At 45.8% G+C, this 23840-nt stretch overlaps 2 protein-coding genes across 3 annotated transcripts in view; both read left to right on the top strand.

Moving 5' to 3' along the window:
• LOC144823157 (uncharacterized) overlaps positions 1-23840 on the top strand; it is a 71400-nt gene that overhangs the window by 31022 nt on the left and 16538 nt on the right. The window lies entirely within an intron of this gene.
• On the top strand, positions 17649-21065 carry LOC144825312 (t-SNARE domain-containing protein 1-like). Its single transcript, XM_078684128.1, has 3 exons — positions 17649-18250; positions 18542-18646; positions 21046-21065. The coding sequence occupies exons 1-3, from the start codon at positions 17827-17829 to the stop codon at positions 21063-21065; spliced, it is 549 nt and encodes a 182-aa protein (XP_078540254.1). The 5' UTR covers positions 17649-17826.

Genomic DNA, 23840 nt, shown 5'->3' with positions numbered 1-23840 from the left:
TATTGGCTAAGCTTCTCCACAAGATATGCTAGCCCATTTTATGAACGATGCAGCAGATCTTGAATTTTATTTGTTTGCGCACCGGAAGCCAGTGCAGCTGCCGCAGCTGCGGACTCGAAGAGGATCTATAGGGAGCATTCAGTACCAGTCGCGCTGCTGTGTTTTGAACTACTTGCAAGTGATCTAACAAGGCCTCTTTGGCCGAAATCAATAGAGCATTGCAGTAGTCAAAACGACTCAGGACTAACGTCTGAATGAGAGTCTTCCGTGTATGGTCTGGGAGAAACAGAAATACTCGTCTCAGCAGACTCAATACATGAAAGCATGAGCTTACTGTATGAGTCACCTGCTCCTTCATGCTTAGACTCTGCTCAATACACACCCCTAGATTCTTTACTGATGCCTTCGAGGCGGGGGACACCCAGCTCACCTGGCCACCACTCTGGTGTCCACAACAGTGCGGCCTCTCCAAAGAGCATAATCTCTTTTTTCCCGGCATTTCATTGGAGAAAGTTGTTACACATCCACTGAGATATTGCTAGCATGCCGGCCGAGAAGTTGGTCAGGGCTGTTGTGGAAGATTTATCAAAAGAGAAGGTAAGCTGGGTGTCATCCACGTAGGATATTGATACAAATCCATATGTCCTTATAAGATTGGCCAAGGGAGCGACATAGATATTAAATAAGGTAGGGCTTAGGCAGGATCCCTGCGGAACTCCCTTGGTCAGCTTCTTAGACTTAGACCTATAAGGTCCCAGGTTGACTGTCTAGGAACGGTCAGAAAGGAAGCTAGTCATCCACCGCAAGGCCTCTCCTTTTATCCCCGATTTCTCTAATCTCCTGAGCAGAATTTGGTGGTCCACTGTTTTGAATGCCGCCAAAAGATCTAATAGCACCAGTAGAGTAAATTGTCCTCTATCTAGTGCTAGACTGATGTTGTCTGTGACTGCCACTAGGGCTGTCTCCGTGCTATGTTTCGGCCTGAAACCTGATGGTGACACATCTTTGACATAAGCTGATAAATGCTTGTTGGTGTGCTTTTCCAAAATTTTGCTCAGGAGCAGAAGGAGGGATATTGGTTGTAGGTTTGACAGATCTTTCATTGAAGTCTTGGTATTTTTACGTAGTGGGATGACCTGTGCTACCTTCCATTCAGATGGTAAATGACCTTCCTTTAGTGACTCATTCAAAAGGGCGCAGATAGGGGCAGACAGTCGTTTTGCAAGGCTCGCCGATACTTTTGGCTGGTACAACATCTAGAGGGAAACCTGATTTAACAGTGTGTAATAAGGTTTCTACCTCTTCACAAGTCACATGGGGAAAACTCATCAGAGGTATCCCCCTTATGCCAGGACGGTGGTTGTGTGTTGTGGCTGATCTCCTGTAACCAGCTGTAGCAATCTTGTTGTAGATAACATCAATTTTCTGATCAAAGTGTTCCGCGATAGTGTCACATAAGGCTTGAGAGGGGGGTTCCTCCAGATCACACGCTTTGGGGTTCGTGAAGGCTTTAAGACTCTGGTATAGTGCTTTTGAGGTATGCCTGCCTCGGTTAACTGCTGAGCAATGAAAGTCTTCCGGGCTATTTTGATGTTTTTATGGTATTGGGCAAGGAGAGTCCTATATATTTTTTTTTTATCTCTTGTATTGTGGGTCCGTCTCCATCGCCTTTCAAGATTTTTACAATGTCCATTCACAATTCATAATTCAGCAGTAAACCAAGCTGCTTGAACCTGTCTTGACTTACCCATGGAGGTTTTCAGAGGTGCAAGTTGGTCAATTGCAGCTTTTGCCAGAGCATTAAAGCGAACTAACCCCTGCTCTACCTTTTCATGCTCCCCCTCCCATGATGCTGAGAAAGCTTCGGGATGATTTTATGCCACTGTCTGAATGAGTATTTAAAGTCAGAGCCAGCCTTTTCCTGGCCTCTGGGTCCCAAAATCCTAAAACCAATGAATGCATGGTCTGACCAGCTAACTGGTCGTGGAGGTTCACATGTAATGTGGGATGAATTGGTAAGAAATATTTCCAGAGTGTGGCCAGCTATATGGGTAGGACCATCATTGATCTTGGTAATATCTAATGCTGCGAGGTCGGCAAGGAAGGCCACTGCCTCCGCGTTCTCTGTGCACTCACTGTGCACATTGAAGTCACCGAGTAGGAGAAAAGTTTTGGTAGATATGACATGCAGCTATAAGCTCCACCAACTGAATTGAAAAATCTGCAAAGGGGCCCTGGGGACGATAAACTAAAGCTCCCTTCCAACTTATCTGTGGGGTAAGATCCAACCGGAAGACTAAAATTTCAATTTTTTCATTGCTCCAAAATGGTAACTGTGGCCCGTCTCTATAGACAATAGCTATCCCTCCTCCCATTTTGTGTTGCCTATAAAGCCTTTGAATGTTATAGCCTACAGGGAGTGCCATGGTAGTTGCTGGAACGGAACTTGGTTTTAACCATGCCTTAGTCAGGAAACCTAAGTCCGGTTTCTCTGAATCAAGCAGATCCCATATTTCTATTGCATGTTTCGGCAGTGATCTAATATTGCTGAGAAAGCCTTTCCACTCTTGTCTGGAAGATGCGCTGGTTTTTTTTTAACTTCCGTCCAGTCTCCTTAGGTGTGAAGGTAATCTTAATAGATATATCAACATGACCCAACTTGGAAAGCTCAAGGTCCATGTCCATGCTTTGAAATCTGCATGCTCTGCATGTGAAAGGGCCCTCTATGTAGCTAGGATTCTCCACTTGTTTATGTAGGTTACACCCTTGTTGTAAATGCCCTCTTAATTTTAGTATATATATATATATATAACTTCTTTATTCGTTTTTTTTCACAAGTGAAAACCATGAAAGAAACAAGATAAAAAATACAATGTACATTTTATACACATAACTAAGAATTCATACGAATGTTTAAAAAATTACAGTTTTCAGTCCACTTCGTTTCCTCACGGCATGATTATGCATTGCACTGTAAACAATGGTTGCTATAGATTTTTCCTATGCCTTTTGATGCATTTGAGGAAATTAAGTACAAAATAGCAGACGGTCTCAGATTCGAGCATTTGGAGTCTGAGTAATGCCGGCCTGCATTGTCTTAGATGCCAGCTCCTCAGTATCGGCAGAATCCAGATTTTCCTGTGTGCTTGGTGGAATTTGCAAAACAAAATAACATGTAAGTCAGATTGAATAGATTTCTCATCACAGGGGCAAGAAGGGAAACTTGTAGCCCATCCATTGTTCGTAGGAAATGCGACCAGTCTAAAAAAAGAGTCTAATCTGAATCTGGTCAGCAGCATCCTGTCGTATATCGTTAGCGGGAGCGTTAAGTACAACTGGATGCTGTGTGATGTTTGGACCATATTCGCGTGGATGGTCGCGCGTTTCAGTGGATCCGAAGCCAATCTCAACGTCTCCAGGTGTCGGAGAGCTTGTTGTTTTAATGTTTTCTTTGAGAGATTGACGATGGATTCTGGATGGGCATAATATTTCTCTAAGCCAAGGTCTTTAAAGAAGTTCCTGATGTATGAAAGCCATCTTATCCTAGAAGATTTGTCAAGGGCCATAGTATCTGTGATGATGGACTGAGATAAAGTGTTATTCACAGATGTCCAGATACGCCGCCACAACATTAGCGGTTGGATCTTGATCACGTTCTCCAGGTAGGGAATTCCTAATTCTAGATGAGTGGCGTAGATCGAAGTGCCTCTGGGGGTGGCTAAGAGAAATCTCAAAAAAGTGTTTTCTGCTACTTGGATGGAGCTGGTGTCCGTATGTCCCCAAACACCTGCACCATAGAGGGCAATCGCCTGGCATTTGGCGCTATATATCTTCAAAAGCTCCACTGGAGCCCTTCTCCCCAGTCTCCGAGAGAAGCTCATCAGGGCCGCTATTGATCTTTTAAATAGGAGGCATCTTGACTCTACTGCCGGCTTCCATGTCAGACGACCGTCTATCATGATACCCAGGTAGGGATACTGGGGAGTAACCTCCAGCTTTTGTTTATCGAGGAAGATCTCTTTTACTCCTTTTTTCTTTGTACCTGATATCATGACAAACGTTTTCTTAACGTTGACTTGTAAGTCTAGGCCCCCCATGAAGGTCGTGTATCTCTTCAGTGAATGCTGGAGCTCGCGGGGAGTGCGTGCGAGGATGACAGCGTCGTCCGCATAGAGCAGGGCGGGGATCAGGCGTTGTTTTATTCGAGGAAGGTCCTGGGCCCCTCTCAGCATCTCCTCTTCCAAACCATTTGTGTAGAGAGAGAAGAGGAAGGGGGCCAGGACACAACCCTGCCTGACTCCACGCTCCACTCCAAACGAGGCCGTCAACTCGCCGTTCCTCCCAAAACGAACTCTGGACGAGGCTCCTGAATAGAGTTCCCTTACAAAGTCTACTAGGGAAGGTTCCACACCCATTCGGGTTAGGACCATCCACAGCTTTGAGTGCGAAACGCAGTCAAAAGCTGCGGAAAGGTCTACATAGACCATATAGATCATATTCTCCTTAGCCTGCGTGTATTTACCCACTATCAGACTAAGGTTTAGGGCCTGCTCGACGGTTCCGAGCCCCTCGCGGAAGCCGAATTGAAGGTCAGAAATGATGCCTCTCTCCCCAGCCCATTGCTGAAGACGCTCCAGAACTACTCTTCCCACGACCTTGCTGAGCGAGTCCAGCAATGAGATGGGGCGATAGCACTTCACATCTTTACGGTCCCCCTTTTTAAATATTGGGACCATAATGGAACTGGTCCAGGAATTCAGTACCCCCTCATTTGCCGCTGCTGTACATACTCTCGTAAGGATGGGAGCCCAGAGGTCAAGAGAATATTTAAAAAAGTCTACTGGGACCCCATCGGTCCAGGTGCTTTCCCCGTTTTACTTGCCTCCAGCGCTAGAAGCAAGTCTGGTATGTCGAAGAGGATCGGGATTGGATAATGTGGCTTTGGAGGGATCTTCTCAGAGCTATCAGTAGGAGAGCTATTTTTAAAAATCTTTGAGAAATGAGCCACCCAGGTTTCTTCATCGATGGCTACTTCAATCTTAGGGGTATTTTTGTCTGTGAAGAAAGGTGCTCTGACTGTGCGCCAGAAAGCCTCACTATTTTTTTGTACAGCACTTTTGTGCAGGTCTTCCCACAGTTTCTGCTTCAGATCTTTAATTCTTTGCTTTCGTTCCCTGTTATAGTTACGCCTATGAGATCGGATTTGTGCCTTATCTCTGGGTTTATTGTGTAGGGCAAGTTTTAGGTTGGTAAGAGCCGATGTGCAATTATGGTTAAACCACCCTTTGTTAATAGAATGCTTGGACATGATGTTTGACGAGAGTAGTCCCTTAATAATAACCAAAATTTGGTTAAAATTTTCCAGGACTTCCTTGTGATCCACCGAGAGGTCCAGGCATTTAATGATATTGGGATACGCCCGCTTGACCAACTTTTTAGTGATTTCACTCAGGTTAATTTTTTCCCATTTTATTGTAAATCCATTCAATTTGCCTACTTGTAAATTATTCTGGGCGAGGTTGGTTACTATTTCTATGTTTTGATGTTTATAACTAGATAGGTGAAGATACAGGCTCAGTGCAGAGTGGTCGCTCAGAGAGTTGTCAATGACCTGAAAGTTGTTAGCCATTTTTACCAGTCCAGGTGACAAAAAGATATAATCCACAGTGGATTGGTGGCCTCTGCCCACGTATGTCGGAGCTAGGCAGCCTGGATCGGAGGTTTGGCAGTTGGCAAATTGCAGGTCTAGTTCACATAGAACGCTATTTAGGGCGTTCCCCGCCTTACTGTGAGCGAAATGTACTGACGGGAGGTCGAATTCGTCCACGATTCCACAAGAATATGGATTCGCCCGTGAACACGGGTGAAGGTTGAAATCCCCTCCCCATAGTACATGATTTACCCCATGAGTACCTTCCCTCAAAGAGAGTTGAGCTATTCTCTCATAGATGTCATTGAGAAGAATCACGAATTGGTCTTCCTCTAAATTGTTATAGAAATTGATAAGAAGAATAGTCTCCTTTTTCGCTAAGGTGAGTGAGAGAATTTGACAGTTAGGATCATTATGGATAGTGGTCACTTTTAATTGGTGCAGGGTATTTGCAATATACGTTGTTAGGCCCCCTTTTGGTCTGCCTAATGTACCTCGGATCGCAGGGACGAAAAATGTTTTAAAGCCTTTAAGGTGAAGCTCAGTAGTGGACCATGTCTCCTGCAAACAAATTATATTATATTTATCCAAGAAATTTTGGGCCGACCCATCCTCTATCTTGTTACGTAAGCCTGCTATGTTCCAGGAAAGGATGGATATAGACAAGGTATCAACTTTTAAGTTTATTTGGTCTATAAATAGCGGGGAGGAATTAGGTGCGGAAATTTGTTTGGGGGGACTAGCGGCTTCAATGTCAGTTGGTGGTCAATCAACCATCTCATGCCCACTAAATCTGTTGGTCGTCGGGATGTTAAACCATGGTTCCCAGTGGGGCAATTCTCTATGTGTCATCCTTTGTACAGGGGGCCTCCAATCACCCCATCCGCTGCTTTGCTGGTGAGGTCCCACTAGTTGCCATGAATAATCTTGATCATATTGTCTAGGGGGCCCTTGATGTCCTGTGTTTTGGAAATCGATGTATCGGGGAACAGGAGCAGACCATATTGAATCATGATCCTGAAAAAAGCCCTTTGGTTGTCTTAAGGGATAGAAAAAGGACAGACGTTTAAGGCTAATACCTCCGTTTACGCCCGCATCTTCCCCAGAGCAAATATACTCTGCGATGCGGATGTCCTCGAAGGTAACCAGGATACAGTCCCCGGGGATCGATTTTTTTGTTTTGCCCACCCATGGAACCCTCCGAACTGACAGGATCCTTCCATTCCAATTTGAAGGAAGGGGACGATTGTTTTGTAGCCAGTGTTGTACCTTGTTTTTAAGGGACCAGGCTGGTTCCGCGTTGCGGTCTATGGTTGATGGAACTCCGATCATGACCACAACGTAGGGCGAAGCTTCGGGAGGTAAATCCACTCGGGGTCTACCCTCCCCAGCTCCTCTAGAGATGTTTCTATGGGGTTTGGGGGGTGGAGGATCGGGAACGGGTGCTAAGGAGGCCTGTGGTTTTAATGTTGTCTTAGGAATGGCCTTGTTTATCTCCACTGTGATTGGTGCCGGTGAGATTAATGACTGAGAGTTATCTTGTATCAGGGAGTGAGCCGCATTCGTCACTATATTTGAAATGCTCTTAGGGATCGAGCGAGATAGTGTTGCAGGTTGGGGTGCCTTATTCTGTGCTAAAGCGGGTTTCTGGGGAGGGTTTGATGGCTGTGTAGGAGGGTGATTTATCTGGGTTCTTCCCCGTGTATTTTGTACCCCTGCTGGTTGGGTTTGTTGGTGAAATTTCACAAGTTTACCTATCTGAGTCTCCAGCTGGGTTAATCTGTTTACTATTGGTTGAAGAGATGTTTTAAATAGGTCTGCAATCTTTTTTAAAAGTTGGGTTTCTTCTGCATTTCCTAGGCCCATATTAATAGCTGGAGGAGTTGGGGAATCTAGGTCGATAAGAGTAGGGGTGTCGTGCTTGTTATGATGTATTAAAGCAGTGACAACTAGATGGTCTACTCTAGGTGGTAAATTCTGCGGGGGGGTTGGTGTATGGTGTACTATGTTCATGCTAGAATTAACTGGATCGTCATTTCTCTTGCTTACCTCGCCCTCCCTCCTTCCTCTTTCGATAGATTTTTCTAGTGGTGACATTTGCGTGGGGGTTTGTGGGGGAAGGTCAGGGGATCTCTCCAAATCGGTGCTTAGTTGCGAGTCGGCAAGTTGGGACACAGATAAGTCCACATTATTTGGGAGACTTTGCCTCCCACAACGCTCCCTCTCTCCCTCCTTATTTCTCCCTACCGCAACTGGTGTTCTTGCGTCAGCCAGGTTACCCAGGGAGGATCTCTTTGCAAATGCGAGATCTAATGACACTCTCTCTTCTATCAATGAAATGCTTTGGTCTATGAACGTGTTAGCTTTAGTTATAAACTCGTCCATAGGATCAAGCAACGTACTGACACTACCTGGAGCCTTGGATTTAGATTTGTTCCCTCTGGTGACTACCATAATTTCGGAAGAATAGTTAAAAAATACATACAATAATTTATGAGTGTAAAATTAAGGGAAAAGGCCCAGCCCAGACCTCTCTGACCTCGAACGGCCTCAAACGGCCCGCTCTTAGCCCGGTCTTCGCCCCGGGCTGCGTCCCGCGCTGCGGGAGTACTGTTCCTAGATATAGAGACCGTAATGGGCGGTGGGCGGGCCAACGGGGAGAGCGGACCGGAAGGTCTCACAGGGTCACGCAGGGACTCCTGGGCAATGGAGTCCCTGCTCACGCTCGCAGCCCCGCTGTGCCTCTCACCCAAGCCCGAGTCCTCAGCAGCGTCAGGTGCAGCAACCAGAGTCCAGCCCCCAACAAAGGACGGCGAGCTTTGGCTGGCAGGCAGTAACGGAATCCCAAGACAAGCGCCAGGTACAAGCGCTAATCCAAGTTTTTATGGCGTCCAGTAGGTCGCAGCTAGTGTAGACTATCTTAGTACCTGCTACAGAATCTGGGATTAAAAGGGCAGGGTTCCTGGCTCCTGGCGACGGAAGGGCGCAGACGGGCATGCCTTTGGGGCGCCCACTTCGCGCATCCGCTGCACGTCTGACTGAGCATCCGGTTTTATATGGGGTGCCGGGGCCGCTAGAACGCCGACCTCCCACGTAGAAACCAGAAGTTACCTGATCTCCCTCCACATCAATCGAGTAGAACTTGTGGTGGACTGGGGAGCAGTAATTTAGGTGAGCAGTATTTAGGTGCCCAGAAAGGAATATGTGCACCAAAAGGAATGAGGTTTATTAAAAAGTTAAAAAGGTTGGTGCACAATTAGCAATAACGTCACACACCTCCCGGTTCAATAAAGTGTCAGCATTAACTGCGTGCGTCTGCTGCGCGTCTGACTGAGCATCCGGTTTTAAAGGTGGAGCCGGGGCCGCTATAACGCCGACCTCCCCCGTAGAAACCGGAAGTTACCTGATCTCCCGCCACATCAATAGAGTAGAACTCGCGGTGGACCTGGGAGCGGTAATTAAGGTGAAGAGCAGTATTTAGGTGCCCAGAAAGGAATATATGCGCCAAAAGGAATGAGGTTTATTAAAAAGTTATTACGGTCTGTGCAAAATTAGCAATAACGTCACACACCTCCAGGTTCAATGAAGTGTCAGCATTAACTGCGCGCGTCCACAATATGATTGCAGCCATAATTTATCTTCGCATTACATGGCAAAAAAGGGACAAGTGGTTTTGTTACAGGACAAGTAGATTTAAGAAACAATTTGCCCCATGGACAGTTAGATATTTTATTAAATTCCACACTGCTGAATGGACCATGTTGTACTCTCATGTATCCTTGTCTGATCACTATGGACTTTAGAGCTCTTATACTGTTGACTTGTTTACTGTTTTTCTTTCTCAGTTTCTTTTCACACTATATTGTTATTGATCACACAGTATCCGTCGACACAGCAGCCACATACGTCTATGTGCTACAGGTATATTCCACTACCCACTAATTCTGTGTAACCTCATAATTGATGTACCATATTATCTGTGATGTCAAATAAACACAATTATCTAACAAGCATTTACAATGCAATAGGTCTCGCAGCATTAAAGTTTGAGTTACTGGCATTGTAAATGACAATGCTTTGCATGAATAATTTTTTTTTAATTTGCAATTGGTATATAAACATTGTTTGTGAATGGTTAGCTGTTGCTTATGCGAAGCAAAGTTGGTTTTACGGACGGGAGCCTGGAGCTGCCAGCACAAGGAGCGATGCTGGGGCGACCATACTGTTGAGGCCTGTTGGGGTCTGTCACTGCGAGTTGAGCGAGTGGCTGTGTGTTGGCCCAGTGAAAGAGGCCTGCTGTGCCTTGGGAAAAGTGGACTGGGCTGCATCACAACCGGAGCGGCAGAGGCCTACTAGCGGGGTGAGCTGGGGCCCGTCTGGGGACTTCTTTTACAGGGTCTACTGGTGGAGTTTTTGGTGCGCCGCTTGGAGTGCCAAGGTGGAAAAAAAAACTCATCCAGCTGTTGGCTGAGCAGAGTACACCATCCATGGCGCACTCAATCGAATCGATAAGTGCATGCAGTGCTCACTCTATCCATTCCTTAGGACAATCATAGCGCTGGCTCAGGGGTGTGCTCTTAGTGGTCCTACCCAGATCCAGCCTACTCAGGACAGGCCCAGCTCACTTCATCTCATGTGACTCAATCAGGTGACAGTCACGAGTGGACTGGAGGCCAATCAGCAAAGCTGGATTGTGCAACTGGCTAGAGCTGGGCGGCTGGCTGAGCACTGAGAGTTTAATCCGAGTTTGGAGAGAGTGGTCCTAGTGGAGAGGAAGTATAACACGAGCAGGGCATGGTGTCGATTGATGTGGCCTTAGGTTATCCACCTCCCCGTGGCGGCATTATCTTTGGCAGAGAGGCACCCTTGTCTCAAGTATTCGGCAAATGCGTGGAATCCTGCACATAACTCCCTGCAGGAACATTCATTTATTTACCACCAGACTCAAGCACCCCCCAAGAGGAGAATGGCAAGAATGAACCTCTTTTTTCGCTAGAACACCCACAAATCTGCAAAATCCAGTTGCACCCCCTTCTGTCCCATTTCCCTAGCAGGCCTGACCTCTTCTTTTTCCGCTCTGTCCTGGAGACCACCATGTTTTCCTCTTTCACTTCCCAATAGTTTTACACTTCTCCGCCCTGCCCCACATGCCTTGCAGTCCATACTCCCACATACTCTAGGTGAGAAAGTTTACAGTAATCTCAGCGTTCTTGCAAGATACTCCCCTTTCCTTGCTGCACTCCTCATCTTTCCCCCTCTCCATCCTGTCTGTAACGGGACATCCTGACCATCATTCTGCTGCTGTCTCCGAGCCAGAGACCCACTGTCTCCAGCTTAGGCCAGCAGCCAACACTTGCATTCCTCTTCACCGGACCGATAAGCGGTCACCTCGCACCAGCCGCGCCATCTTGTAGAAGGCAGTGTCCTACCTGAGTCAGTTTCTGCTCCGGCACCTGCCCCAGGTTCACAACACCCCACGGAAAGCTCAATGCCACGCGTGAATTTGAAGAGAATGGGGAAAAAAATGTGGATAAAGAAGTCTCTTCTATCTAAACTTGACGGAGTCTGTGAAATATATAGAACACCTGTACTGAAATGTCATGAATGAAGTCTGTTATATACTGACTGAGTTGTGGTACTGGGCCCTCTAAATTTGTCCATGCATGAATGTGGACCAATCAGAATCACTCCTAGATTTAAATGATTTCTTGCATACGTCCTGTTTTTTATAGCCTTTAAACAGCCTGTCCCTTTAGTCGCTCTTTCTCCTAAACATTCCGTCATTTCAATTTCCTTCTATTAAGTGCACAAAAATAAACAAGTGTCCTACTTCAGCCGATGCCAGCAGCAGAAAACAAACAAGTCGGGTATTGAGAAACTCCCCACCGCAGCCCGGCTTGGACAGGAAGCCAGGCAACCTGTGTTGGGACAGGGGCGGGGCCGCAAAAATACAGGAAGTAGACGGGAGCCTACCCCGCGCTCCTGTGCCCGTGAAGCTAGCCGGAAAATTTGCGTGTGAGCTAGCGGGGCTCCCGTGCTCATGGAGAGCCCCGCCTGTTGCCGAGACTGACCCGCTGGCTGCCGAGGGAGAGAGGGACACGCGGAAAGAGCCCGGTGAGTGTAGGGGGGGATGTGTGCACCTGTGTGTGCACGCACGTGTGTGGGTCTGTGTGTGTGTGTGTGTGTGTGTGCGCGTGCTTGCGTCCTGATTCATGGTGACTGAAGAGCATGCCGGAATCGGAGCTCGTGTTCACATGCGCGACCTGATCCGATTTCGGCATGCTGTGCGTGCCCATCTCTTGTCTCCTTGTAAGCACAGCCGCCGACTATAGGTGCGAGACCTAAAAAACGAAGGTAACTGTGTGGATATTGTGGAGCAAGAGATCTTGAACGTTGCGGCTTGAGCTAAGCGATCTTGGGTAGCAAAAAATATTCTACAGTAAGTCATAAAGTGGAATAATTTAATAATTTTCTTCACACAAACGTCTACAAATAAGAAGTACAGAGGAAAGTGTAATGCTCTCTCAAGCTAATTCTGTCAGAGCAATTTCATCATATGGATTTTTGATTTTTATATATACATAGTCAATACCTTGAATCAAGACAGATTTACAGAGTTATATCACTTTGTGATTTGTACTTTCATTAGTGGTAGGCTTATCTTTTTGCCTTCAAGAATATATTTGAGGATGGACTGCCAACAAAGGACTAGTAAGAGAAAATGAAGAAACAATATGTAGTCCTCTTTAGATACAGCTTGCTAATTCTAGGTATCGATGGGTAGTAAATAAGAACGACATCTAGTTCATCTTTTGATTTGTTGAGACTATATATGAGGAAATGGTAATGAATTTGGGTTGCGGCTTTATGTATATCTTTATTTAATGCTTGGTGGATAATGTGGGTGTTCCTTGTTGTGGTGGAGTGATGAATGCCCCTTTGAAACAAGCTGGGAAGAAGAAAGCATCAAAAGGCTTGGCAGTTCTGACATTCTCTAATTACAGTGCAGCTCTTAAAAAAAGGAGGAACTGCATTTTTGTGAATTTTATCCATTTTTTTTATTTAGTGTTGGAAAGTGACATATCTTGATTTGAAAGAAAGTATAGCATGCTGTTCAGGGCAGGCATGTTGTTCCAGCAACTGCAAGGGAAATGTTCACACATTGGAGGTGTTTATGCAGATGGTGGCAGAGTACTCCTTTTGGATTTTATGAATTTTAGTTGGATAGTTTTTATGCAGAGTGTTTATTGGGGCAGAGTAAAACGTTTAATGTGATGCATTTTTCTTATAGAGGGATTGTGACCGTTCAAGCATTTGAGTTTCTGTAATTCTCTTCTATGTGGTAGGATGAAAAAGGAAGGAAAGTATACTCTTGCAGGTTTTGTTAGGCGAACACTGTGCATGTTTAATTTTACTATTCATTAAATGAGTCTGGTTGGCAACTTGGGGAAGTGAGTACTTGTCTGTATGGTTTTGGTACTATGTAGGAAATGTTTCAATTCATTTGCAGGTTTCGGTGTTGCAAATGTGAAGAGTGTACCATGCTATGTTTTTTGTGTGTGTGTGTGCACGCTTAGAATCGCAAATGTGGGGTAGGTGTGTGAGTATCTTCTTGCATTTAGAAGATTAGTGGAATTTAGTACGCTCTAATTGTTGTGACTGGTATAGCGTATTCCATCATCATGTGCTCTGTGACCAGTTGTTAATGTGTACGATTGGGATGACACGACAAGTGCACAGTACATGAAACAGACTACCTTGGTGGGTGATGTTTTGTGTATGTTTCACCTCATGTGCGTTGGGGCCATTGAATAACTGGTTACACATTGAGGCTTCAACAAATGCCGACAACTAGAGGTAAAAACATTATTGTTTGCAAGTGGCTTATTTGTGTTTTACCTATGGGTGCTCTGGGACCAGTCATCATTGCATACCAATGGAAAGATTTAGCAGCTGTGTGTGGTACTAGAGGATAAGTACCTTGGTATTTGTTTTATGTTTATCAGGTTGCATGTTTTGGAGTCAGTATTCTATACGGATGGGTGGATTAGATGGGCATGTGTTTGGGTTCCGATGGCATAAGTGTAGGGTCTAGCAGGCAGCTGCATCTTCGTTCTGGCACCCTATGGTGGTAATGCTCACATGGACTGGTGCTGGGTGTGAGGGTGCTGGACAGCACTGATGTTTCAATGTTTTGTTTTTGTGTTCATAGTGCAGGTTTGGGTACTTTTGTCTGTCTGGCCCTTGGTCACGTTCGTTAGGCATGTGGTCTGGCTTGGCTGGGTGTTGTGAAGCAATGGCCTGCACTAACGTGTGCATGAGAGTATATCTGAGTGTCGTGTCCTTGTGTGGATTTGTTGTCTTCCTGTGAAAGAAAGAGAAGAGGCCAAAGTTTGTCTTGTTAATAATAATAATTTCTGGCTTATTGGCTCAATTTCTGGACTTCATCTTTCTCATATATGTTTAGGTCCGGAGGTGAGGTGAATGGATGAATGGGCCAATGAGTGAGTGCATGGATGGATTAGGTTTAAATGTGGATAGGTGAGTGACTGCTGAGGTATATTCATGGGAACATACGAAGAATGTGTGAGTGAGTGGAGGTTCTCGGTATTATGCCATTACTCTCTCAATCCACATTTTTCCCTTCACCTGTTTTGATCATGATTATAATGAGGGAGCATCCATGAGCAGGACCTCTACTTTGAACTCAGCCCCTCTGCATCAGTGGGCGCAGTCTCCTCTGCGAGACAGGGCAAGGGGAATGTCAGTGAATAATGTCCTATTTAAGCACCAATGACAGTTCATTTTGGGATACAGGGCTCTCCCTGGCATAGAGCCAGCCTCTTCACACTTTGTTCATGGAAAGATGGGTAAAAAACTGTTCCAGTAACTCCACCAACATATGTGAGACCCCGTAAAGGCCCAGGCTACAACGTCTGCCACCCACTACACAAACCGCAAGCCCTTCAGTCATATGCTTCCCCTATTTGAAAGATGAGTAAATACACATGAATGTAATTGGCTCTGGGGGATGGAGAGTGGCAAGAATAGCTGTTAGAAACCTTAATGGGTCACTGAAATAGAAAGGGAACTACAATAGAATAATTTCTTCAAACTGATTGTGCGTGGATATATACATCTCAAAACCTTACACTTTCAGGCATAGAGTGCCGCATAAATTATGCGAAAAAGGAGCAGAGAACTCTGGGTAGTTCCCAAGTTTAGGTGGAGAACATTTCCCATGTAGGGCACTCTACAACACAGTAACGCCCTGAATTTGCTCACCTCAAATGTCTGCCTTTCTATCAAAGTTTTAAAACATAGGATTAGCACAGTGCCATCCGTGCCTCGATTAAAAGGGACAAAGGCTTTTTGCCATTTCTACAGCACAGTCTTTAAGCATAGGATTAGTATAGTGCCATCTACACCGAGCTGTAAAATGGCAAAAGCCTTTTACCACTAAGGCACAGTATTACAGGTTTGGATTGGTAATATACCATCCAAACAAACCTGATATGAATAAAAGCAACCCTGTCGCATGTTTTACTATCATTATAGTTCTTCAGAGAGGTTTAGCTTTGTCCAGAGACAAGGGGGCACCCAGTACCCGGGACATAGCAGGAACCAGCCCGGGGCAGGGGGTGTGGGGGGCAGGAAGGTGGTGGGCCTTACCGTGGGGGTCCGTGAGGCCCTTCATGTCAGAATTCAGAACCCCCGGGGAGATGTTTGTCCTCGGAGCTGCAGGGGAGACCATACTTGCCTCCCCCGCACTCAGTTGAATCAATAGCCCTGGGGAGGTTGCGGTTCCCTGGGCTGTGGCGAACCATGCAGCCCCTCCTCATCACTTTACTTATGTTTGCCCTGGGGAGGTGGTGGTCCCCAGGTGGGTGCTGCATGGGCACCCCCTCACATTATTATAAAACACTGCCCCCGGGGATTGGCCCACCCGGGGGCTTCTTATAAAAGATGCCACCTTTTAAAAAAATTATTTTGCTGCGGGTTCAGCTGCGAATTTGTGGCATCAAACTAAAAAATGCTTTCAACCCCGGCAGGGTCCTTGTGAGATCCTTCACCATATCTGGGTGCTCATGATATTCCTACCCTCCCCTGTTTATTTTTTACTGTATTTGTGGGTCTCAGCTTTAAGCTGAATCCCAAGATGGCTGCCGACACTTTGATGTTGAAGTGTTGGCATCCAATCAAATTTCAGTAGGATCCGCGCAACCAATGCAAGGACTTGCATCCCACATATCTATATTTTTTCAACTTAAATACCTCTGAAACTACTGAAAGGATTTACCCCAAATCACAAAAAGCACGGTTCTGGACCAACATCTAGCTTTCAGCCAAATTACGAACAGCGGTTCGGCCTGCAGTTGTGTTAAAAAACTGAAAAATCCCATAGACATAACATGGGGAAAACGTGTTTTGTGACCCCTCTTTTTATCTCGGCCCCCCCACTTGACGGATCAGGTCTCGAATAATCTACTCGCTATGGCAAGTCAGATTTTATCAGGTTGAGCTGTATTTAGGACCTAAACAACAATATGTACCAAAGCACGCGTTAGTAGTCCATACAGTAATGCTAAATCATGGCAAGTAAAAGTAGAAAGACAAGTATCGTCCCAGGGCTTTAACTTTAATGGAGAGGGGGAACTGCACACACCCCCTCCCGCAGCCCTGGGGATGACCATCTCCCTGGAGCAAATTCTAAAAAAGAAAAGACGGGAGTTGCGCAGCCCCCTTCCTGGAGCCAAAGATGGCCTTGGGGACCCCCCGCCACCTCCCTCAGGCCAGCTCCTGCTATGTCCATGGAGGCCCACCCCCGGGACATATCTCTTTGCTATGGCTTGGCGGGAGCTTTACCACTCCCGCCAAGCTATAGCAAACTGTTCTTCGCATTGAGCAAGTGAGAGCATTCTGCTCTCGCTTGCTCAAAGTGGAGCACAGTTGCTTTGTCACAGAGGGAGCTGCATGTTAGCAGGCCCCTCTTTGTCAAAGCAGTGCCGGCTCCCGCAGAGGCAGGTAGCCAGCAGGGACCGCGGGGGCCTTGAGGCTCCTTCCACGGTCCTTAACACTTGTAAGCGAGTGCCCTGGGTGGGACCAGGGCACCCACTCTAGAGGCCGGTCCCCAGAGGATAGGGTCGGGGGCTGAAATCTGCCTTGGGGGAGGGGGGGAAGGGCATCGACCCCCTCCCTTTAAGTTAGTAAAAAATGTTTTTAAAAGGATGGGCCCCAGGGGATGAGGTCCCGTGTCAAAATTGCCCCAGTGAAGGGGGGCTATGCTGCCCTCCTCCCCAAATACATAACATAAAAAATTCACGTTGCCAGAGGCACTGCCCCCTTTCTTCAGCACTCTGCAAACGCTCCTCCTGGCGCACTGTTGGTTGGGAGATGAAGTCCCCTTGGATGCTGAGGATCCTTGGGGACCAACAAGCCCTTCTGTTACCTCCAGTAAGTCCCGAACAGCCTGATTGCTTAGAGGCCTTCGGAGGCCACACGCCCTTTCTCCGCCACTCTGCAAATGTGCCTCCTGGTGCATTGCTGTTTGGTGAATAAAGTCCCCTTGACTCCAGAGGGTCCTTAGGAGCCAACAAGACCTCCTGTTAGCTCTAGTAAGTGGGACTGCTGAGAGGTCTTTGGAGGCCACGCCCCCTTTCTCTACCACTCTGCAAACTCTCCTCCTAGCACACTACTTGTTAGGGGAAGTCCCTTAGTCTCCTAAGGGTCCTTGGGCTAGATGTAGGTAATTCATTTTTACTGATTCTAAAATACCGAATTTTACCGATTCGGTATTTTAGAAGCGGTAAATGCAATGTAGGTAAAAAATCGGTATTTTTTACCGATTCGGTAAAATTCGGAATCTGTCCTTCGGAATTTACCGAATCTGTATTTACCGAATCGGTATTTCCCATTCATTTCTATGGGCCTTTTGGCCCATAGGAATGAATGGGAAATACCGATTCGGTAAATACCGATTCGGTAAATACCGAATCGGAAAGCAAAAAAAAGTGAAACTGAATCAGGCAGCCAATCAGGTGCTACCACCCTCCCCCTCCCTACCAGGAAGTGGCTACTCAGGCAGCTGCAAGTAATTAGAAGCTTCTGGAGAGGCAGTTGGAGCAGAGCGGAGTCCCTGAGCCACAGAAAAAGTTTTGCACTTTTAAACTGGGAAAATGGCAAGCAGCAGTGAAAAGGAACAGCCAGAGAGGAAGAGGAAAATAAAATTTAGCACCATGGAGCTGCAGGTCCTTGTGGAGGAGGTGGTGAAGGAACACCAGAAATTGTTTGGCAAGCTGTCCCTGACTGTGGCTGAATCTGCCAAAAGGAAGATTTGGCTGGACATCCAAGCAAAGGTGAATGCTGTTGGAGTGACTCCAAGGGACATAGACGACCTGAAAAAGAGGTGGTATGACCTCAGGAGCCTGACCAAGAAACAAATTGCTGAGCAACACAAACAGGCAAACAAAACTGGAGGAGGGAAGAACCGTGCACCCCCCTTGACTGACCAGGAGGAGCTGGTGGGGTCCACTATTGAACCAGAGAGCGTCAGTGGACTGGGAGATGCAGACAGCTCAGCCAGAGCTGCCACCAAACAAGGTAAGACGCATGCACAGCAATCCCTCCCACCCCATCAGCCTTCCCTTTTCCCTATGTGGCAATTGTAACCCCAGTGCAGTATAGGTAGCACTATACAGGAGCAATGCATCATGGAACATGTAGTTTGTAAATGAAAGACCATGTCATACTGAACATTAACCAACAAGTCAGGCAAATTATTTCAGACACAATCAAGCGCAGGCAACATGTACAGTGTTTAAGTGAGAAATATTTAATTGTAATGGCTGTGAGGCAGTAGCACCGAGCTAATGTACGCTTATATGTCCACAGGCGAGACATCTCGCAGGCGTACCAGGGAGACGGAAGGCCCGGCACCAGAGAGGGATGACAGCCAGGAGCCAGGCCCAAGTGCAGAGATTGACACAGAGGACACAGGTGCACCAACTACACAGCCACCATCCCAAGACCCAGAAATGTCTCCACATCTGCAGGCGGCCCCAGAACGTTCAGGATCCCCTCTGCTGTTGTTCTCACCTGAACTGCCTGCATCTCTGCCTGTAACAACACCTGCAACACAAAAGAGCAGGAGGCATGTAGTTGCCCCTCTAGTGCAAATGGAGACCTCAGCAGGTGACATGGAGGGGGATGACACACAAACCTTGGCTGGGGAAGGTACCCCTGCCACAGCAGTCCAGTGCAGAGGTTGGCCGTACAGGTCTCAGACGCCCCAGGCACAGAGAAAGCATTGTATCAGCACATGTGGAGGGTCCCAGTGTCTTCCGTGGGCTTGAGGGTAGCATGGTGAAAATCCAAAGGATACAGGGGAAGGCCATGCAGTCTGTGCAACGCCAGATGAGTAACCTAAACACAAATATTGGAGATATAGGGAAGGGCATCAGAGAACTGGTAGATGGGAACAAGGAGATGGCTGCAGGGATGCGGGACATGACACAATCGGTGCAGCTTCTGTGCAGCAAACTGAACCAGGACATGTTAGCAAGGCGCAAGGAGAGACAGTGTGCGCAGCAGCAAAGTAAAGCACTAAACCGCCTGGGCACAGCCACTTCCCTGCTATGCAGGTGATGCATTAACTTGCAAGAGGTACTCACACACAACAGCAATGAGGTGTCTAGGGGCATTGCTAGGATGACCAGTGCTGTAGAGGTGCTGATAAATTCACAAACAGCTGCTCTGGATGTACCAGAAAGTGAGGAAAGCACCAGTAGGAGCAGCATGATAAGCCCCCTTGTCGTGGAAACACGTAGGAGCAGCAGGCGCCATGGTGAGCCAACAGCCCAAACGCACAGTGAAGAGAGCCAGCCACTTACATCTGGCACTGGTAGGCGTGGGCGGAAATGACTTGTTCAGTAAATGGGGAAGTGACCCAGGACTACCATTTTTAAATGGATGACATTTGTGTTGCACATTTGTGCTTTTGAATACCTGCTTAGTGCCAAATATTAAACTACGTTGGGTGCAAACTCCACCTGTCTGTCTCCCTTTACTTACTTAAAAAAAGTTGCGTGTGATCTCTGCCCGTCTGTGTCTGCCATCTGTTGGTGTCGCAACTCCTGCTGTGTTGGGTTCAGGCAGTGCATGTTCATCATCATAGTCCTCATAGTCGCTCAAATCCACCTCAGTGCCCCTCTTAGTGGCAAGGTTGTGTAACATTGCACAAGTTGCAATCACAGCAGGTGATTGGTGTATACTGGCGTGCCCCTCCGCTTTTGTGTAGGCAGCGGAACCTGCTTTTTAACAGCCCAAAGGTGCGCTCCACAATGTTCCTAGTAGATTTGTGTGCCCTGTTGTATCTCCTCTGGCTGGGGGTTGAAGGGTTGAGGAAGTGTGTCAGGATGAAAGAGCGGACGGCATATGCACTATCCCCTATTTGAAAATGATAATGACATTAGTCACATGCACACATACACATACATCTGCAATATGTATCAAGGGAGTGTCACACAGTGTTTTACCTAGCAGGTATCCTTCTCCAAATTCCCCCGCTGTCAGGCGTGTGTAGATACCACTGCTCTGAAAGATGTAGGAGTCGTGGGTACTTCCTGGGAAGTTGGCCACTATGTCTGTGATTATGTACTTTGCATCACAGATTACCTGTACATTGATTGTGTGGGTTGACTTCCTGTTCCTGTAAATGTACTCTGTGGCAGCAGGTGGGCATATTGGGATTTGGGTGCCATCAATACAGCCGATGACATGTGGAAAATGTGCAATTTGATAAAAGTCAGTCTTGGTCTTCAGCAGTTCTGCGTGAGTTTCAGGGAAGCTGATGTAATGATGCATTCTCAGCATCATGGCCTCTAGGAACCTCCTAAAGAAACGGGACAGGCAGCTCTGTGACACCCCACCTATTGCAGCAATCACACTCTGGTAGCTCCCAGAAGCAAGCAGGTGTAGGCTACACAGCACCTGCACATGAGGTGGGATGGCGTGCGCCCTTGGGGTTGGGTGCTCCAAAAGTGGGTGGAGGTCCCTGATCAAGTCCAGGATGGTTTGGGGGTGTAGCCTGTACCTTTGGAGGATCTCTGGCTCAGTTAGTTGAAATAGCGTGATCCTCTGCCTGTACACTTGCTCCTCCCTTCTCCAGACCCTCTCTCCTGCTGCCTGTAGCCATAGCCGCCTTGCTATCACGTAGAATGCCGCCTTTCTGGTCACACTGTTGCATTTTGGGCCCTTTTTTATGGCCTGCACCTGGTTACCATCTGATTTCAATCCGTGGTAAATACCGACTCTTAAATACCGAATTTCATGCAAATTCGGTATTTTTGAGGTCACCTACATCTCACAATTCATTTTTTTCCATTTCTTATTTACAGATTTGGAACGATTAGGTTAATTTACCGACTCGGAAAATTTACCGATTCGGTAAATTTACCGAATCGGTAGATTTACCAATTCGGTAAAATTACCGAATCTGTAGTTTTTTGGGCTCCTACATCTCAAAATCCAAATACTGGTTGGTAACGGCCGAAATTCGGTATTTTCGGCCGTTATCGACCGGTATTTGGCTACCTACATCTGGCCCTATGTTACCTCCAGCAAGTCCCATACGGCGGGAATACCCCAATATCAAATACAAAAAGACCCTTCCTTAGGAGATAGACTGACGAGAAGTTACATGCAACCAGAAGAGAACATGGGGGGAATAGCAATTGCAAATTGGCTTACTAAAAATAGGCCCTCGTTACTTAACCAGAATACAAATTGGGTGCTAGAAAAAAAAATATTTTGTTGATTTTTTTTATTAGAGTTTTGGTACTTAACCAGAATAGGAACCAAGCACTGCCATTAAATTGACTATTTGCACATATAAAACATGCCAATTTGCACAGTGACATCGAGCTTTATTTATGTAAATGTGATTGGTGCAATACTGCACTGATGGTACCTTAGTAGGAAAGCAGTGAGGTAGTAACATTCCAAAGCTCAACATGTATACATATCTAAAACTCAACATTAGGTTAAGACTTGAAATGTAACTTGCTTTGCTTGAACAACTGCTTTAGGATTTGCGCCAGTAATGACATTCTAATGGAATTCATGTTCACTCAGGATAATCTTTAAATAAGAATGTCAGACTCCACAGGATCTGTGAATATATAACTACTATAGACTTAATTTAAATGTGATTGTCCATTATCAAGAATGTTTCTAAGATCAAAGAAGGTGGTTTGTGATGTAACCCTATACACCTGAGTGCACGGTAACAATGCGGAATGAAGCATTGAGACTTTGCAAATGTTTACCCTTTCCATCCATATGCATGAAGTGGTAAAGTGTCTTTAGCGATCTCTGTAAAGTTTTAGATTTGAGAAAACTTTTTCAAACAGTTGAAAACAGTTATAGAAAGAAAAGTTAAAAAGGCGACCATGGAATATTGTTTAACTAATGGTAAAGGTAGGGGCCCAGTTGCCAATTGTTTTTAAATTGCACTGTGTGAAAATGATGGTGGTCCCTTTAAAAAGGACGTTCTGTACACACACACTCTATGACCCTGTGGAAAGCTACAGCCGAAACACATTGGTCAATCACTATCCTGTAGGTTGACTAACCTGCAATGAAGAAAACACTACCTTACCGAAGCTATGACGCTTTTTTATTCTGGTCATGGTCTCTCATGAGAGGAGAGATGGGGATTTGGAAGAACATTTCGTATATATATATATATATAATGTAAAACTTGGATCTTGTAAATTATGACTGCCACAAGCCAATTTGGCATCTTAGTAAAACGATGTTAATCTTTCTTAAGCAAGAGTGATTTTCTGTTGTGCTTTATACTCCAAACCTCAGTCCTTTCAGTTGCCCTCTTGAACCACACATTCAGACCCTAGGATCAATGATACCAGATAAAAAGTGTCATACATCAAAATGCAGATGATGCAAAGCTGTACCTTTAAAATCTCATGCTTTTGTCGATCTTAAATTTAAACATTTTCCTGAAACAACCTTTACATTGTATGTTCTAATTTTTCGTGAACCTAAACCTGGCAAACACTGAATTGCTCTGCTTTCATTGTAAAGACTTTCTTCCAAAAGAGTAGAAATTGTTGGACACGATCTTGACATTATAATCTCTCCAGTGTTCTGAATTAATGGATTGTATCATTGTCCAAAAACTGACTTTGAATGAGCACATCTCCAAGATCCACAAGTCCGCCCCCTTTTAAAGCATAGTAGTAAAGAAGCTGAAACCATCCATTCTAACTTTGATATCTAAACTACTGCAATCACTAGTAGTTTCCTATTTATACAGTGGTTAACTGCTCTAACCAAATCGTGGGTAGCCCCTGTCAAGTCATTTTCTATGCATCTGCGCACCTTGTAAAGGGGGCAAAGAAATCTGATCACATTATATGTCCATTCTCAGGGACTTATGCTGGTTACTTTGGAGTCAGAATCCAGTGTAAAAATGTATGAACTATTAACAGACAAAAACGCCTATGTATTGTAAGATCAGTGCTTAATTTGTAAAAAGAAAAAAATGGCAGTGACCCCTTGTCACGAGGCCACTGCAGCTTGCACCACGCACAGCCCCTTAAAGCGCTGCCAATGACAGTACCAACACAGCTTCTAAACATCACACTCCTCCTACAAGTGTGAGGATTCAGACTGTTCTAGGCTCCCAAAGCTAGAAGAATTGTTGGGCGGCAGATATTCGTAATTTTAAATGTATATTGAATGAATAAACAACTATTGATGCGCCCATCGCTAAATTAGACTAACACTGCCACCAGGTGGCAGACTTTCATATGTGCCGATGTTGACAATTAAGTGGCGAGCCCCGAAAATCACTGGCTCAAATTAAGCACTAAGACCAAAATTAATTTTACTGGTGGACAGATACTGAAAGAAAATTCTGCTTTGAAATAATCCTCCGTCTTCCAGGAACCAAGACTCTTAAAAGGCTTGCTTGGTGAGATAAGACTCTACCACATCTTGCAGTACTTCTGTATTGCCAATATGCATCCTTTGAAAATGTACATCAGTGTCAAACGTATTCCTCCTCACCTATTTGTTGCTTGCTTAAATCTGGTTACATTTTGTTATGACTTTGACCTGATCTGTGTGAAGTGTCCCGTTATGGCTAGTTCAGCTCTACAAATACCAT

The sequence above is a fragment of the Lissotriton helveticus genome, chromosome 3_1 (genome assembly GCF_964261635.1).
Source record: "Lissotriton helveticus chromosome 3_1, aLisHel1.1, whole genome shotgun sequence".
Taxonomy (NCBI): Eukaryota; Metazoa; Chordata; class Amphibia; order Caudata; family Salamandridae; genus Lissotriton; species Lissotriton helveticus.
Note: the sequence above shows the minus strand (reverse complement) of the source record. Positions and strands in the feature narration are given on the sequence as shown.

Bases quoted from the DNA above. Each gene is read 5' to 3' on its own strand.
- LOC144825312 (XM_078684128.1), top strand. From the start codon at position 17,827: ATGGCAAGCAGCAGTGAAAAGGAACAGCCAGAGAGGAAGAGGAAAATA. The intron at 18,251-18,541 runs GTAAGACGCATG...ATATGTCCACAG, and splicing joins CAGAGCTGCCACCAAACAAG to GCGAGACATCTCGCAGGCGT. The intron at 18,647-21,045 runs GTGCACCAACTA...TCTTATTTACAG, and splicing joins GATTGACACAGAGGACACAG to ATTTGGAACGATTAGGTTAA.